General features: G+C 45.6%; 1 protein-coding gene across 2 annotated transcripts; it reads left to right on the top strand.

The window, feature by feature from the left end:
* Positions 1-7,943: 7,943 nt before the first annotated feature.
* On the top strand, positions 7,944-11,235 carry LOC112631935 (mannose-binding protein A-like). Of its 2 annotated transcripts, none has more exons than XM_025397508.1 (4): positions 7,944-8,402; positions 8,730-9,183; positions 10,025-10,099; positions 10,778-11,235. In XM_025397508.1, exons 2-4 carry the CDS (start codon positions 8,988-8,990, stop codon positions 11,149-11,151), a joined length of 645 nt encoding a protein of 214 aa, XP_025253293.1. In that variant the 5' UTR covers positions 7,944-8,402; positions 8,730-8,987; the 3' UTR covers positions 11,152-11,235. The 2 variants fall into 2 exon arrangements, with proteins under 2 accessions (XP_025253293.1, XP_025253292.1); XM_025397507.1 differs by having other exon boundaries at positions 8,112-8,295; positions 9,067-9,183.
* The last annotated feature ends 6,175 nt before the right edge of the window (positions 11,236-17,410 follow it).

Genomic DNA, 17,410 nt, shown 5'->3' with positions numbered 1-17,410 from the left:
CAACTTAGGCAATATCATTCTGGACATAGGAACAGGCAAAGATTTCATGGCAAACACAGCAAAAGCAACGCAATGAAAGCAAAAATTGACAAACGGGATCAAATTAAACTTAACAGCTTCTGCACAGCAAAAGAAACTATCAACAGAGTAAACAAACAACATACAGAATGGGAGAAAATATTTGCAAGCTATGCATGTGACAAAGGTCTAATATTCAGCATCTATAAAAACTTAAGCAAGAAAAAAGCATTAAAAACTGAACAAAGAACATGAACAGACACTTTTCAAAATAAGACATACACGCAACCAATAAGCATACAAAAAAATCTTGATATCACTTATTATTAAAAATATAAATCAAAACCACAATGAGATAACATCTCACACCAGTCAGAACAGCTATTATTAAAAGGTCAAAAAATAACAATTGCTGGTGAGGTTGCAGAGGAAAGAAAATGTTTATACACTGTTGGTTAGAGTGTAAATTAGTTCAACTATTGTGAAAAACAGTGTGGCAGTTCCTGCAGCCAAAAAACATACGAAAAAAAGCTCATCATCACTGGTCATTAGAGAAATGCATATCAAAACCACGATGATATACCATCTTACACCAGTTAGAATGGTGATCATTAAAAGTCAGAAAACAAGAGATGCTGGAGAGGATGTGGAGAAATAGGAAAACTTTTACACTGTTGGTGGGAGTGTAAATCAGTTCAACCATTGTGGAAGACAGTGTGGTGATTCCTCAAGGATCTAGAACCAGAAATACCATTTGACCCAGCAATCCCGTTACTGGGTACATACTGAAATGTACATAAATCATTCTACTATAAAGACACATGTATACGTATGTTTATTGCAGCACTGTTCACAATAGCAAAGACTTGGAACCAACCCAAATGACCATCAATAATAGACTGGATTTAGAAATGTGGCACATATGCACCATGGAATACTATGCAGCCATAAAAAAGGATAAGTTCCTGTCCCTTGCAGGGACATGGATGAAGCTGGAAACCATCATTCTCAGCAAGCTAACACAAGAACAGAAAACCAAACAATGCATGTTCTCACTCATAAGTTGGAGCTGAACAATGAGAACACATGGACAAAGGGAGGGGAACATCACACACTGGGACCTGTCAGGGGTTGGGGGCTATGGGAGGGATAGCATCAGGAAAAATACCTAATGTAGATGATGAGTTGATGGGTGCAGCAAACCACAATGGCCCGTGTATACCTATGTAACAAATCTGCATGATCTGCACATGTACCCCAGAACTTAAAGTATAATTGAGAAATATATGCAAAAAAAACAAATAATTTGCTCAGGAAATTTTTATCTATGTGCATCATAGGATTTTTGCATTATGAGTGAGACTGACCTGTGATATTCCTTCTTTGTATTTTCCTTGTCACATTTTTGTATTGAGATCATTTTGGTTTCAAAAAATAAAAATTTTTTAATTTTTTTCTATTTTCTGGAGGATTTTTTGTGAGATTAAAACAATTTCTTAAATTATTTGTAAAATTCACTGATGAAGACATAATTATAGATTGAATTTATAAATCTATATAGAAAACTATTTAGATTTTTGTACATCTTCTTGTGTAAGTTTTGGAATTGACATTTTTCTAGTTTATCCAGTTCCTATACATTTTCAAATTTACTGGCATAAAGTTATCTGTATTATCATTTTATGATCTTTAAGTCTATAGGATATGTAGTGTTAGACTCCTCATCATTCCTGATATTGGTTATTTGTGACTTCTCTTTTTTCCTTTTTATCAATCTCATCAAAACGTATCCATTCTTTTGGTCTTTTCTAAGAACAAACTTGTGGGTTTGTCCCTTCTGTTGCATTTTATTTTATTTCATTAATTTCTGCTTATTATTATTAATTCAGATTCAGGAAGTACATGTGCAGGTTTGTTACACAGGTATATTGCATGATGCTGAGGTTGGGGCTCCTAGTGATCCCATCACCCAGGAAATAAACATAATACTCAATAGGTGGTTCTTCAGCCCTTGCATTCCTCCCTCCTTCCCCGCTTTTGGAATCCACAGTGTTTATTGCTCCTATCTTCTTGTCCATGTGAGTCCAGTGTTTAGTTCCCATTTCTGGGTGAGAACATGCAGTATTTGGTTTTCTATCTCTGCCTTAATTTGCTTAGGATAATGGCCTCCAGCTACATCCATGTTGCTGCTAAGGACATGATTTGGTTATTTTTTATGGCTGCATGCTCTTCATTATTTTCTTCTGTTTTCTTTGGGCTTAACTTGCCTTATTTTTCTAACATTTTAAAATGGGTATTAGATTAATGATTTTCAGCATTCTTCTTTTCTAAAATGTAGAAAGGCTGTAAATTTTCCTCCAAGTGCAGCTCTAGTTGATCTTATGTGTTTTGATACTTAATTATTCATGATTATTCAGTTACATTATTTTCTAATTTCTATTAGAATGGCTTTTTTTGGCCTACAGGTTATTTGGAAGCATACTTCTTAATTTTCCTCTTAAATATATAGAGATTTTCAAAGTATTCTTTTACCATTGATATACAGAATGATTGTTCTGTGGTAAGGGAACGTTTTTTGAAATTTGTTGAAACTTGCTTTAATATCCCAGCATATGCTCAATTTTTATTAATGTTTCATAAAAATAGTATCTACCCTTGAATTTTGGGGTGCAGTGTTCCATGTATGTCAAGTAATTCAGGTTTTTTAGTGTATCATTCAATATTTTATCATCTACTGATTTTTGTGTCAGCTTGGTGTATCAGTTAATAAGAAAGTTGTATGAAAATCTTCCACATGATTGTGGATTTGTCTGCTTTTTCTTATAATTCTGTCAATTGTTTCTTTATATGTTTTGAGACCATATTTGTAAGTACATACATATTTAGAATTATTGTATCTTTCTGGGGGATCAAACCAGAAATTATGAAGTATTTATTTATGAATTATACTTACAAAATGTAAAAAAAAAAAAAGAATGAAAAATACTATTTGACTCAGCAATCTCATTACTGGGTATATACCCAGAGGAATACAAATCATTCTACCTTAAAGACACATGCATGTGAATGTTCATTGCAGCACTACTCACAATAGCAAGGACATGGAATCAACCTAAATGCCTGTCAATGACAAAAGAGTTTTGAGACTACATATTAGTTTTGAGAACAAAAGAACTCCAAGTTCCAAGATCTGAGAGATATAAATTTAGGTTCTTAATGAAACCTGTTCTTTATTAAATTAGTGATTTACATTATTTTTTGATGTTGAACCATCCTTGCATTCCTCTGATACACCCTGCTTGGTCTGATGCTTGATACACTCATTACACAGACTATGGACCGGGCACTAGTATTAACTCATGTAATCCTCATTAACCCTATTTTATAGATGCTATCATTCTTTCAAATTTACAAATAAGAATATTGAGGCATATAGAGGTCAAAGTGATTTACCAAATATTATGCAGTTAATTCATGGGCTAATGAATGTAGGAAATCAGATTCCAGAGACTTCTATTAACCATAAATACATTGCTGGTCTTAATAGCTATTTTTTACATTGTATTTTTGCATCTGTACTTACAGATTAGGTTGGCTGAGAGTTCCTTTCTCTTTTTCTGTCCTTATGCATTCTGTGTTACATATTCGGCTAATTGTGTTAGTTAAGTAGCTGTAGACGCAAACCATTTCTATAACAGAGAAATTATCTCTTCTCTGAAGATTTGCTACAACTCACCTTAAAACCATTTTGTTGATGGAGAAATGGTTGATAATTTTTGACTTCCATTTTAATATTTTATGTGATACAATAATATACTCATTATTCTAACACTTCTAGGGCCAAAGTAAGCAATTATAAACTTTCTTATAATATTATGTATTTTAACTAGTTTTCTAATATATTGCTATAAAATCTACTGTAGATGGTATAATTTTATAATGTTAGTACTATCTATATTAGTATAATAATCCCTTTTCCTTCCTGATTTGTTAATTTCTTATACCTTTTCTATTAATCATTGATATTGTATCAGTCAGCTAACACAATAGTAAATCTCCCTCTGAGGCCTTGCAACAATAAACGTTTTTATTTCCTGCTCTGTATCTTCCAGTTTGTTGAGCTTTGGCTGGTTTCAGCTGAGCGAGCCTGGACTCAGCAGCAGTCAGCTGGACTCCAGACTTTCAGATGAGTTCATGTCTGTTCCATGTAACTTTCCAGGATATACACTACCCATGATTGGGAAAGAAACACAAAAGCCATGTCAAACCTGTAAGCACACGTAAAGCTTCGTTGTAGCTCATGGTCACATGGCCACACCAAACAGCAAAGGGACTAGAGTATTTACTTCTCACACTCTAGTGGGAGCCTTTACGAAGTCCTATGGCAAAGAGCCTGAGATGCAATTTTACAACAAGGCGGAAACAACCCAAATGACCACAACCATATTTGCTAAGTTTATGTCTCTGACAAAGAACCAGTATTCAATTTTATTAGCTCTATAGTATTTTTAATTCTAGTCTGTTAATTTAATTACATAATTCTCATTTATTCCTTCATTATACCCTCTTTTGAAGTGCATATTAATTTATCTGTCATGTAGGGTCCACACTCCTTGGAGGGCTATTTCTGAGGCTTGTCATTTCTATCAGCTCTCACTCTGCTTATCCCCTACTGTATTTGATAATTGTCCCATCATGAACTCAAATCTGCCTGGCCTCCATCTGAGACACCACTGAGGTGCCTGGGCTGTGGGTGTGGTTCTCCACTGAGTTTATGTCTCCACAATGCAGGAGATCATGCTGCGCTGAGACACTGGAAACACAATTTTTCATCTTGACATAAATAACAAAATTCAGTAATAGTCATAAGAGCAGCATAAATTCACCTCTGAGTCTATGAGAGGACAGACCTATGGGTATACATCCTTGGGGGAGAAACTCATCCCCTCCAGAATCCAGGTTTTCTCAGGTTTCTTTGCTCCTAGGTGTATTTACCTCCTGCCTACCCTCTGTCTACTCAGAACCACCCTTTCTCTAAGTCTGCAGCACAGTTAGGATCCCGGCTCAATGCAAATCTGTCAGTTCCACTTTCCCACCTTCCTGGGAGATCTGCCTATTTTCTGTGTGAATTGAAAGTCCTTTGTCTTCTGGGCCTATGGGCCCTTCAACATTGTGTCAATGGCATCAGGAAATCCAGCTCTGAGAGTGATCTTCTTTACCTTGGGGGCCCCCCTTGGTGCGTGGCAGGCCCCCTGAATGGGAACCAGAGGGCCACTGGATGGGGCCTGATGACATGACTACACAGGGTGAGGACCCTTGAGAAACCAAAATCCCCATCACCAGGCAGAGTTACAGGGAAGTGACCCACCTCACTCCCCATCTGGGAAAAACAAACCTCTGAAGTTATTTGGTGACATGAAGCGTTTCAAAGACTGGGTGTGAGTTTGGAGGAAGGCAAACATTAAAGCTCACATCTGGGACCTGAACGCTTGACCAGCCTCTGGTGACAAGAACTGGACACTTCTGGAAATTCAGGCCTGGATGAGCACAGATGGTCTAAGTCTCTGCCTCTCTCTTCATCCTTGTACCAAATCCTCCTCTGTGCCCAGCCCTGGATTGCACCCTGGGGACAGAGATGTGAACTGAGTACAGCTCCTGCCCTAGAAAAGTGAGGTCACTGGTAAAGGGGGCACAGATGGTAGCTCCAGTCAGAGAGAAGAGGGCTGATTTGAGGACACACTGCTGGAGGATTCATTTGTTCCACAAGTGTTTATTGAGCATTGATTCTGTTTCCAGGCACTCTTCTCGGTGGAGAAACAACAGCTAGGGAACAAGACCCCTGTTCTCATGAGCTTCTCATTCTACAGGGATGGGGGGTGGTTGGTGGTCAATCAATATGCCACCAGTAAGCAAAGATATAAGAAGATATCTGGACAGAGGGAGCAGCGAGCGCCAACACCCACATTCGGCTTTGGATTGAAGTCAGCTGCAAATACCCCTTCCCTTTGTGCCTGGCCCTGTGTACCTAGATGCCCAAAGAAGACATTTGACAAACATTCTAAATGAGAAGAGAGGAAGGAGGTGACTCAGTGCTAGGGGTGTTTAGTCTTTCCACTCTAGCCCTACAATAAACAAAATACAAATGGAAGTAGTTCAATCAACTGATACAAAGGTGTGTACACATGTGGGTGTTTGTGTGCATGTGTGTGTATGTGTGTGTGCATGCATTTGTCTGGTGGAAAATCTATGCATTCTTCTTCTGAAAATAAATATCTGAAGAAAACTACCCTGGGAACCTGTGACTCTGGAAGCTCAGAGGCACTGAGTCATAGAGATGGATGCCTGCGAGGAGGTAGTGGGGAGGGGGGGCGGTGGTTAGGGCACTAATGTAGAGAGCTGCCCAGTGCTGTGCTAGAGACCCTGCCAGCAGCCCTGGAGAGCTGCCCAGGACACAGTAGTTCTAGGGATGGTTGATTATTAATCTGGGGTTGAAGGCCAATCCAGCGCTGTCCCTGGTCACCACACTGATTGGATTGGACGTCGCTGAGGCACCTGTCAGAGGCCTGGGCTGGAGGACCAGCTTCCCTGCCACTAACTCCAGGCTCCGAGGAAGCCCTAGTAAGTCATTTCTGGAGGAAAGAAGTAGGGGCCTGGGCCAAGAGACTGGCTTCTTGACTGAATCCTGGTGAGGTAGGGGTTTGGGGTGGTCATCAGATCCACCTGGGGCCTCTCTTTCTCTCTGGCCCAAGCAACTGGGAGTTTCCTGTATCCACTTGGCCATCAGCAAACTAAAGGGTGGTCTTTGCCAAAGTGAAGAATAGAAGTGGTATGTGCACGCCAGTGACAGGTACAAGCCTTGACTGTGGCATCCAGTGCCAATTCAGCACCAACAGGAGAGATTTTTAAAAAAAGACAAGAATGATAGAAAGAGGAAAGTTGAAGAAGGACATGACCACAAAAGTTCCCTTCCAACTGGGCATCTCTCACTGTGTCCTGGAGGAAGGGAAGGGTTAAGGGACTGTGGCTGGGATAGCAAAGGCAGATGCAGTGTTGGGCAGCAAGAGTCAGAACATTGGGATTTGAGGCTGGAGCAGAGCAGAGGGAGAGTCCCATGGGGTCCCACGGCTGCCAAGCGTCCTGGAGGACAGGCCAACCTGGACAAAGGCTCGAAGAGACTCTGATGGCTGGGTAGGGGCACAGAGCTTGGGGGGCATCTGGGCAACCTCCATGATGGGGAGCAGGAGCTGAATCCCTCCAGACTCAGGCTGAGCAGAAATTTCAGAGCCTGGTGGTGAAATGGCCTCTCAGTGGAAGATCTCAAACCAAGAGAAGTCTCATCTGCACAGGATCAATCACCAAAAAAGTTCCCATTTTGAAGGTCAGAATCCTGCCTCAGGGCACTCTAGGTCCCAATCCCACAGCAAGTGCCTGTCACAAAATAGACATTATGCAAGATGGTCAAGAAGCAGCTGGGGAAACAGGGGCTGCTCTGAGGACAGCTGGAGCCCCACCATGTCAATCAGAAGTTTTATAGGAAGTGAGAGAGTGGATATCATCAACCAAGTCCAGCCAAGAGATGGACCTTGTGGGACCTCAGGTCTCCTGCCCCAGTCTGAGTACAGCTCTTTCCTTCCATAGGAAAGGAAGAAGGAAACCATGGCTCCTTTAGCACTTTAGAAAGAAATCCGAGCAATCCAGGGGCCAAAGCTTACACAGGCAATGAGCTCTCTTCACCTTTGTCTGGACACTGGACACAGGGCTCATGGATAATCCTCGAGCCCTGTGGGCTGTCAAGTAGGAGGTGCCTACCTGTTAAGATTTGTGCTGGCAGGAGCTCTGGGACCCCAGGGAGAATGGGCTCGTGTTCATCTTGCATCTGCCTTTGTTTTGGCACTGATCTAACTCTCACATTTTTTACCCACCCATCTCCCTAGTAGCCTGAAAGTCATTCAGAGCCAGGGGTTGTGATGGTCCCCTCTGTGTCCACTGTGCCCAGCACGGGGTCCAGCACACCACAGTGGGTAGCAAATGCTATTTAAATCAGATGGGATGAAATTCCCTTCCTTCACTTTCTTCACTTCAAGGTAAGGACCATGTTCCTGTTTCCATCATTCCCTGTCCTTCTCCTGTCTGTGGTGACAGCTTCCTGCTCCGAAACAAAAGCCTGTGAGGATGCCCAGAAGACCTGCTCCGTGATTACCTGTGGCATCCCCGTCACCAATGGCACCCCAGGCAGAGATGGGCGAGATGGACCCAAGGGGGAAAAGGGAGAGCCAGGTCTGGGACAGGTTTCTGTGGCTTCCTAAATCTCCACCTCCAGCAGGTGTTCAAGCAAATCTGTGCTTGAGCCTGCCACACAAGGGTTAAAGCACAGACTTGGGGAGGCTCCCCTTTTGTTGTTGTTGTTGTTCTTGTTGTTGTTTTGAGATGGAGTCTCGCTCTGTCGTCCAGGCTGGAGTGCAGTGGCGCAATCTCCGCTCACTGCAACCTCCACCTCCCGGGTTCACGCCATTCTCCTGCCTCAGCCTCCCGAGTAGCTGGGACTACAGGCACCCGCCACCACGCTGGGCTAATTTTTTATATATGTTTAGTAGAGACGGGGTTTCACCGTGTTAGCCAGGATGGTCTTGATCTCCTGACCTCGTGATCCACCCACCTCAGCCTCCCAAAGTGCTGGGATTATAGGCGTGAGCCACTGCACCCAGCTTAAGGTTCCCCTTTCATCAGGACCCAAGCTACACCAGAACAATCCCTGTAAAATACCATTGTCTCCAAAACAAAGCTGCTTGCTGACTGTCCGGGATCCCATATTTCCACACAAGAACTGGGGGTGTGTGGTTGTCCCTACAGAAAGGGGTGTCCCACCTGCTTGGGGAGCTGGGCTTGGTGCAGGCCTTCCACTGGGATGCAGGAGGGTCTTTCTTTTTTTGGGTTACATCGCTAGCTCACTGGCTGTTCCGGGGGTAAATATGAATGGAGTATTGAGCTTTCTGGAAAAAAAAAAAAGAATGACAGTCACTGGGTCATCTTCCCTTTGTCTTGCAACAGGTCAAGGGCTCAGAGGTTTGCAGGGCCCTCCTGGGAAGTCGGGGCCCCCAGGAAACACCGGGACTCCTGGAATTCCAGGACCAAGGGGACAAAAAGGAGATCATGGGGACAATTCAGGTAAGGGGCATACCTTAGCATTGTGGCCTGGGGGTCCCGGGCCTGAGGAGCTGGAGGGCCAGCTGGGAGGTCCCCTTCTCCTGCTGCCTCATGGGAAGATGCACAACTTTGCATCCTGGCCCAGTGCCCCCAGTCCTCTCAGCTTTACTTGGGGCCTGAGGGGACTCCCATAGGTGCCCAGATGCAGACATTCAAGCCATGTAGGGCCATTCCCTCGTCAGGCCCCTTAGCAGATGGGCCCTGGCTTTTCTTCAGTGGAAACAGTCCAGTGTGCACCTCCAGGGTGCCAGGGAGGAAACAGGCCCTTTAGGGGATTGGGTTTATGTCCATTGTCACAAGAGTGGCATGAAAACATTCTGCCTTTTTCGAACCCTGGGTGAAGGGGAACATCACAGCAACTTAGTTCAGAGAAAAATGGAGCAAATTCAATAAGAACAAAAGAACAATGATAACCTACTTATTCATATTTGTCTACCAGTCTGTCAAAATAATAAAGGTATTAAAAAGTGTATCTGGAATGAGAAATGAAAATGAATGACAAAGAAATGTTTTCAGAAAGAGGAGTAATGAGTTGAGTATTTGCTTATGAATTCTTACAATATGACAATATGCAAGCTGTATGTGGAGACAGAGGTCCAGGCCTGAAGTTCCGGGTTGTGAAGGGATGCAGAGGTATAGCTGGGAAGCAGGAATGTAGTCATTTTCCCCCTTTTATTTCTTTTGCTTTCTTATTTTCCTCAAATAAGCGTTCTTCTTAGTAAGCCACTTTGTTTTTTTCAAAATGCTCCACTCTCCAACTTAAGGTCGTCTCCATAAATACCTTCTCCCTGTTGCTTTGCAGTTGCTGAGGCTAAGCTGGCCAACTTAGAGAGACAGCTACAGAGCCTGAGAGCAGAACTGAACCACATGAAGAAGCGTGAGCTTTCTCTCTGCCCATAACGTGTTCTTGGCTCTCACTCTTTTCTTCAGCGCACTCTAGGTTTGGAGGAGGTGGGAGGGGAACTAATTCATGAACACTTGTTCTACACCAGGGCCTGTGCTGGGTGGCATTTTCCCATAAGATGGTTCCATTCAATCCTCTCAGCAACCTCAGCTGTGGTTGTTGAACTTGCTTTATTGACAGGTGAGGAAACCGAGGTGCAGGAAGTGTTTGTTGGTGACTCATTTCAGGTCACACAGCTGGGAAGTGGCAGGGGAGGGTTTGAATGGAGGTCTGTCCTCTCCAAAGTCTGTGCTCCTTCCTTGTTATCTACTGTACTCTGATGTCTGTCCCTGCCTCTTCCTTATCCTGGTGCCCAAGCCTGCAGTGGGGCCCAAGACTGTCTCCCTATGTGCACCTGTGCCAAGGCAGGTTTTAGCAGATGCTTTTTCAAGGTGGGATATCCCAGGGGAGCCTGGGCTGTCTGCAGGGGTCTGGACGCCCCTTCCCAGGCTTTGCAGCTGAGGTCTGCTTCCTGACCAGGCTCTGGACTGAGCTGCTGGGCACAGGGCAATTTTTCAGAGATCTGACTTCCCAGGCGACTCAGACTACTTGCCTACTGTCCTGGGCTGGGCTCCAAACCCAGTCAGCCTCACTCACCATTTGTGGTTTCAGTGCAAGCCTTCTCCTTGGGGAAAATGTCTGGGAAGAAGCTCTTCGTGACCAACGGTGAGCGGATGCCTTTCTCCGAAGTGAAGGCTCTGTGTGCTGGGCTCCAGGCCACAGTGGCTGCCCCCAAGAATGCCGAGGAGAATAAGGCCATCCAGGATGTGGCCAAAGACACTGCCTTCCTGGGCATCACAGATGAGGCAACCGAAGGCCAGTTCATGTACGTGACGGGCGGGAGGCTGACCTACAGCAACTGGAAGAAGGATGAGCCAAATGACCACGGTTCAGGGGAGGACTGTGTGATTCTCCTGAGCAATGGGCTCTGGAATGACATCTCCTGCACGTTCTCCTTCATCGCCGTCTGTGAGTTTCCTGCCTGAAGAGGCACGTTCCTCAACCCCCTTCTTGGCTCCCTATTGCTCTCTCTGCTGCTTTGGAAGAGAATTCAATGCTGGTTTTCTTCTGCCCTGTGTTGAGTCCTTCCTTCATGTGGATGGGAGGAAAATGAAGGGGATATATTTGATTGTGGGGTGAGAACAGAAGAAGAGGCTGGCTGTGGGGCACAAGGGTTCTGGTTCAGCACATGGCAAAGGACACCCCCATCCCACTAGGAGCACAGCGCTGGGTCGATGTCCACCCTGGAAAGGGCCACGTCTGACCCTCTCATTTCATGGTGAAGACACTGAAGCCCGCTAGAAAGACCCAGTGGGGCCACACCTGGGTCAGAGTAGGCTGTAGATTCCAGCCACTGAGAGATCTTGTTCCTTTTCTCCAAGAGTCGCCACTACTGGATGCCTAAACTCCTTCCATGGCAAGCCCAGACCTCTCTAGGACACAGGTATTGTTTCTAGTTGTTCATGAGCTGCGCCAGACAACCTCTCACTGCCTGACTGTAACACCTGGCAATCTCCTGCGTGGGCAACAGTTGTTAGTCCTAGGAATCCTTTCATCATGCCCACGTAGCCGTGCCACCCTTTAGTCACTAGGGTGACCTTAAAGCCAAAGAACAGCTTTTCCTCCTGCATCATTTTAGGAGGCTGACTCGATGTTGAGGTGTGTCAGCTGCGTGTGAGGAGGCAAATTGTCACGCAGGGTGTGCCCTTCTCCGCAGACCTCCTGAGTCTCATGAGTCTTAGCCCCAACTCCTACTCCAGTCCCCCACCTGCCCAGCAGTCCCTCCTTTCCCTGTAACATCCTCTTCCCATTATAGGTCAATGGGCCCATTATCACACAATGAGATGGGAAAATATTTCATAAATAGGCTAAGGGCCACTTTAACTCTGTGAACAGTTTTAGTTAATCTTAGTTTTCTATTTTACTTCTCTTTGTATCTGAACTACCGGGAAAATCACCTCATGGTTGGTAAGCGCTTGATGAATATTTGTCAAATGGGTGCATCAAAAAATTACACAGGGACGCATGGGTAGGAACCCAGGGACTGAATGTCAAGCACGCTTTCTCCCAGGAGTCCTTCTTCTGTGGGACTATCTGGGCAGGGCTGGGACGTGCCAAGGGCATTGGGACCATCAGGGTGAGGGTGGAAGGACCTGTGTCCTTGGCCTCTGGCCTACATAGACAGCCATATCACTAAATTTTCAATTCCAAATATATAGGGTATATTGACACAATTGGGGTCAATGAGAGGAGTATTTTTGTGATGTCGAGCAAAATAATTACTTGCTTCCAGTGCAATCCAGACTGCTTACCGAGGGAACAGGAAATTGATTAAGCTTTAGAAGCACTTATGAAGCCACAGTTTATGGCAAATAGAGAAAAGAAGGACCAGAAACTTTTTAGAGGGAGAAAAGACACACATATACAGTGACCCAGAACAAAAGAATGACCAGAACCAAGCATTAATGTTACACCTGAATGTTCTCACAGCCAAGATGAAAATGAGAAAACTGGCCGGTGATGGTTATATCGTTCTTCCTATGTTATGCTAAGGAGGGTTGTCATGGTCAGTGCTGAGATGAATACCTCCTTTTCCACACTGGGCATAAAGGACAATATCTTCAGCCATGAAACTGTAAAACATGCAGTTATGTACTCCACAGGGGTGGTTTTCCAGCATGCAATGATTGCCCCTCAGTCAGGGAAATGCAAAAAATCTTGCAGGGCAAGCTCCAATTCTTCCATCCTCCTTTCAGACTACTTCTCTTAGTTCCTTCTACGGGGCTCTTTTCCTCCTCTCTCTCTCTCAATCACTACAGCCTCATGTTCCTGCTCTAAGAGCTTTTTATGCCACCAATGCCCTGTCCTCCTCCCCAGCTCATAAGCCTCCTCTCCTGCCCCCTGGCACTTTGAGGTTCCTTGCTGATTCTCTCTTCTCTCGGCTCACCTGGCAGGGCATGAAGGTTCCTATTTCTATTTGATAGTAAGGAAGATTGCCATGGTCAGTGCTTCCGGATGGGTCAGGCTTTGTTCTCTCCCTGATCCAGCACCTGACCATCTCTTTCGAGCTCCTTTCTCTAAATGTATCTGCAGCCACGTTATTCTTCCTTCAGTCTGGAATTGAGACAGACTGCCTGTCTGTATTCATTTCTCAGTTTTTATCTGCAAGCAATGGAAGCCTGATGTGTGTTAGCTGGGGAGAAGGCGGAGTTAATCTGAAGATACAGGTTTCTTTTTCTGTAAGAAAGATGCCAAGAAAAACAATTTTTAAAAAAGATACAGGATTCTCATGAAAGTCCAAAGATAGAAACTTCAGTTCATCCAGGCCTTCCAGGACCTGGGACAAGAGGAACATTTTGGATTTAAGATGACCCTCCAAACAGTCTCCCTCCCTCCTACCCATCCTTCCTTCCTCCTTCCCTTTCTTCCTTCCTCCCTCCCTCCTTCCCCTCCTTCCTCCCTTCCTTTCTCCCTCCCTTCCTCCCTTCCTTTCTTCCTCCCTTTCTCCCTTCCCTACTTCTCTCCTTCCCTTCTCGCTCCCTCTTTCTCTGTCTGAAGGACTGAGGACAGGCAGCTTCCTTTACTAAGGAATAGACAATGGTTGATATCTCTTGCACAGGGAACCCAATGAAGCCACGCACTCCACAGACAGGCCTGAGGGGCCCCAGGCAGCTCATTCCCCTGAGATTGCAGGAGTGGGGATGGCTGTGAGCAACCTCTTGAGCCCTGCCGTTTGTTCTAATGGAGTAGATGTCTCTGCCATTCATTTCTCACGTTGGTTTTTGGACCACGGAGTTGAAAGACATCTCCTAGCTGCAGTCTTCTTTTGCTGCCTCTTGCGTGGAGTAAAAACCTGAAGGCCATGCTCAGAGCACTCCCGGAAGGGAAGCTGGTGTTCAGAACTCTGTGCAGCCTGGGCTCGGGCTCTGGGCCATGCCCAGGGAAGAATACGGCCCGGGTCTCTGTGCACTATGTTAGGACTGAAGGACAGACGGCTTGGCGGGTGGGAAGTTCAGATTTTGGGAACAGGAGACAGGGATTTCAGGTTAGCTCTGTGACTAATGTACTGAGCAGCATGTCAGTTTCCTGGGCCTCAATTTCCCTGTCTATAAATAGGTACTAAAGACTTCTTTCTTCTAAAACTTAATGAATCAATTGTCACACACAAACCCAGACTGTAGGAGCCAATTCAGGAGCAAAGCAGCAGGATCTGAGAACTGTTTTCAGTTGTATTGTGTGTGTGTGTGTGTGTGTGTGTGTGTTGTTGTTTGTTTTGTTTTGTTTCAAGACAGGATCTTACTCCGTCACCCAGGTTGAAGTGCTGTCGCATGATCACAGCTCACCGCAACCTTGACTTCCTGGACTCAAACGATCCTCCCACCTCAGCCTCCTGAGGAGCTGGGATTACAGGCATGCACCATCATGCCCAGCTAGTTTTTAGTATTTTGTAGAGATGAGGTTTCACCATGTTGTCCAGGCTGGTCTCGAACTCCTGAGCCCAGGAGATCCCCCCACCTTGGCCTCCCAAAGTGTTAGGATTACAGGTATGAGCCACTGTGCCCGGCCCTGTTTTCAGTTTTTGTTGCCTGGCAATTCTGTCCAAAGTATTGTGGGATAAATATTTATCAGCTATTTCTGAATTCTACAGAAGAGTCTGGGTAAATTAGAATGACAAATATACCTTGGCCTCAAGATGGGAACTTCGGATTTAAATTATGTCTACAGAAGTAGAGGCACAGCAAGTATAATCACAATTTCCCTCCTGTGTTTGAATGAAGGAGGCTACCAAAGCCTGTGACACTCGAGGCCCAGGCTCCTGCCTGGGTCTGAATCCTGGAATTGTAGGGCCTTGTGCCTGCAGGACACTGTTTCCTCAGAGTCCTACAGCTCTGCTGCTTCACTTTAGCCATGTCCAAGCCAGAAGATAGGGGCTTGGGGTACCAGCTGAGGGCCCAGTGTTCACATCTGTCAAATCTTCTTCCTGCTGGTGCCAGCCAACCTCCCTTCTCTGTGGCTGTCAGAGAGGGACCAGTGCCAGGGGTCACAGTCAGTCCCTGGACTTGCCCTCTGTGTCACAGCAGAGCCTCTGACCTAGAAGGCTGTTTGCTTGTCATTATGTAACTGATCTGTGCTTTTGAGCCTGCCAAAGCTCAGAGTTTTTCCATTAACTGAAAAGGGATTGGATGTTATCAGAGGGCCTGGGCTGGAGGTGCCGGGAAGTGGATTTTGTAAAGCCATGTTGTCCTGGTAACCCTGAGTGGCTGATGTGCTGCTGGGAAGAGGGGAGGAGATCAGGGCAGTGGGCCATCTGGGAAAGGGTGCTCACAACCCTGGTGGCCACTGTGTGGGGAGTAGACAGTGTCCCCAACTATGAACCTGTGGTTTGTCCAGGAAACACAAGTGCATGTTTCAAAGCAGTGGGGTGCAAGCAGCCATTCATTAACCAAGCAAATGCCTTGGGCAAGGCTAGCCATTGCCAACCCACAGCCCAGCCTGCCCTACCCTGACTTGTGCTTGTGCCACCTTGCACATCTCTTCTAAGTAGTAGTGACCAGCAGAATTGACTGGCATGCTTGACAAAATCATAGGCTCTTGGCATCATTCTGGACCCAGTGAGTGAAAACCTTAGAAATCTGTCATCTTCATGGGTTTCTCAGGTGTTCCGGATGTCTGGCCAGTTTTGAAACCACTGCCCCAAGAAATACAGATATCACAGTGGCTTTTTGCCTGCCTCTCACCATACAGGGTGACCCTGGAGCCTAGAAGCCAGCATTTTCCCATTTCCCATTCCTTATAGCACCCCCTATAAGGGGGTGCTGTTTAACTCTATAGTGTCAGACCCCAAACGATCTCCCTCAACGGACCAGTGCCCCAGTAGTGAAAACCAACTGCAGACCCAAATCTTCCTATTTCCAGGGTCTCACTGCTTCCTGTGACTTTAGGGAGGGGGTCTGGGGTTTGGACAGCTCTGAGGAGCTTCAGAGCACATGAGGCACTGGATGCGTGAGACCTTGAGGGGGGAATTGTGTACACATGGGCTTGGGGCTGTTTGTGGGTATTGTTGTGCATGTGTGAGTGTGTGTTGAGTGCCTGTATGGAAACCAGCAGGCCCAGTGCTTGAGGTTCTCAGCATTCTGCCACTGGGGGGCTCAGCCCCTACCTCCCCGAGCCTGTCTCCAGGTCCATGTCTGCATACTCCCCACTGAAGAACATTGGCTCGGGCTGACTCCAGAGACTCTGGGTGAGTTGGGGTGCTTGATCATAGACAAAAGGTCCTCCGTAAGAGGTCATAAGCTGTGTTCTAGCACACCGGGGGGGTCCACAGAGATTGAGCACTAATATGATCCTCTTCCCCTGCCAGGTCTTAGATTGTATGTCACCATTCCCCCCGCCACCCAAGTCCCTGCCTGACCACTGAAGCTAAGGTTGCTCCAACCCCAGTCACCATTACAGCACTCCTTTTTATTTTCTTCTAAGAATTATGGTTATCTGACGTCATCTTGGCCATCTGCTCAAGTTATGTCAGTGTTGCAAAGTCGTTAAGAATAAGGAATCTAGCCAGGGTCAGTGGCTCACGCCTGTAACCCCAGCACTTTGGGAGGCCGAGGTGGGCAGATCATCTGAGCTCAGGATTTCGAGACCAGCCTGGGCAACATGGCCAAACCCCACCTCTACTAAAAATACAAAAAATTAGGCGGGCATGGTGGCGCATGCCTGTAACCCCACCTACTCAGGAGGCTGAAGCAAGAGGATTACTTGAGCCCAGGAAGCACAGGTTTCAGTAAGCAGAGATCGTGCCACTGTGCCCCAGTCGGGGCAATGGAGTGAGACTCTGTCTCAAAAAAAAAAAAAAAAAAAAAAAAAAGAGTGAGGATTCTGGAGTCAGACTGCCTGGATTCAAATCCTGGTTCTACCAGTTTGCACCTGTGTGACCCTGGGCAAGTCACATAATACACTCTCTGTGTGTTAGTTTCCTTCTTGGTAAAATTGGGATCATGACAGTGTCCACCTCAGAGGGTTGTTGAAGGAATCGATGAACTGATATAAGTAAGGCGATTAAGACAGCACTGGCCTGCAATAAAGGCCGTGCCAACATTCGTCCCTACTGTTGTGATTAGTACAAGACCGTATCACTCACCTCTGCAGTCCCAGTGCCTTGAAAAGGGCTGGGAACCACATACACACTCAATCAATAACTGTTGAGTGAATAAGTGATGAATAATAAATGAATGAATCTGAGTCCTC

The sequence above is a fragment of the Theropithecus gelada genome, chromosome 9, assembly GCF_003255815.1.
Source record: "Theropithecus gelada isolate Dixy chromosome 9, Tgel_1.0, whole genome shotgun sequence".
Lineage (NCBI taxonomy): Eukaryota > Metazoa > Chordata > Mammalia > Primates > Cercopithecidae > Theropithecus > Theropithecus gelada.
This window is presented reverse-complemented; position numbering and strand designations above follow the sequence as displayed.

What these genes read in the sequence shown, in the direction of transcription:
- LOC112631935 (XM_025397507.1), top strand. Translation starts at nt 8,112, where the DNA reads ATGTTCCTGTTTCCATCATTCCCTGTCCTTCTCCTGTCTGTGGTGACA. An exon ending in GGGGGAAAAGGGAGAGCCAG is followed by an intron (nt 8,296 to 9,066) that starts GTCTGGGACAGG and finishes GTCTTGCAACAG; the next exon opens with GTCAAGGGCTCAGAGGTTTG. An exon ending in AGATCATGGGGACAATTCAG is followed by an intron (nt 9,184 to 10,024) that starts GTAAGGGGCATA and finishes GTTGCTTTGCAG; the next exon opens with TTGCTGAGGCTAAGCTGGCC.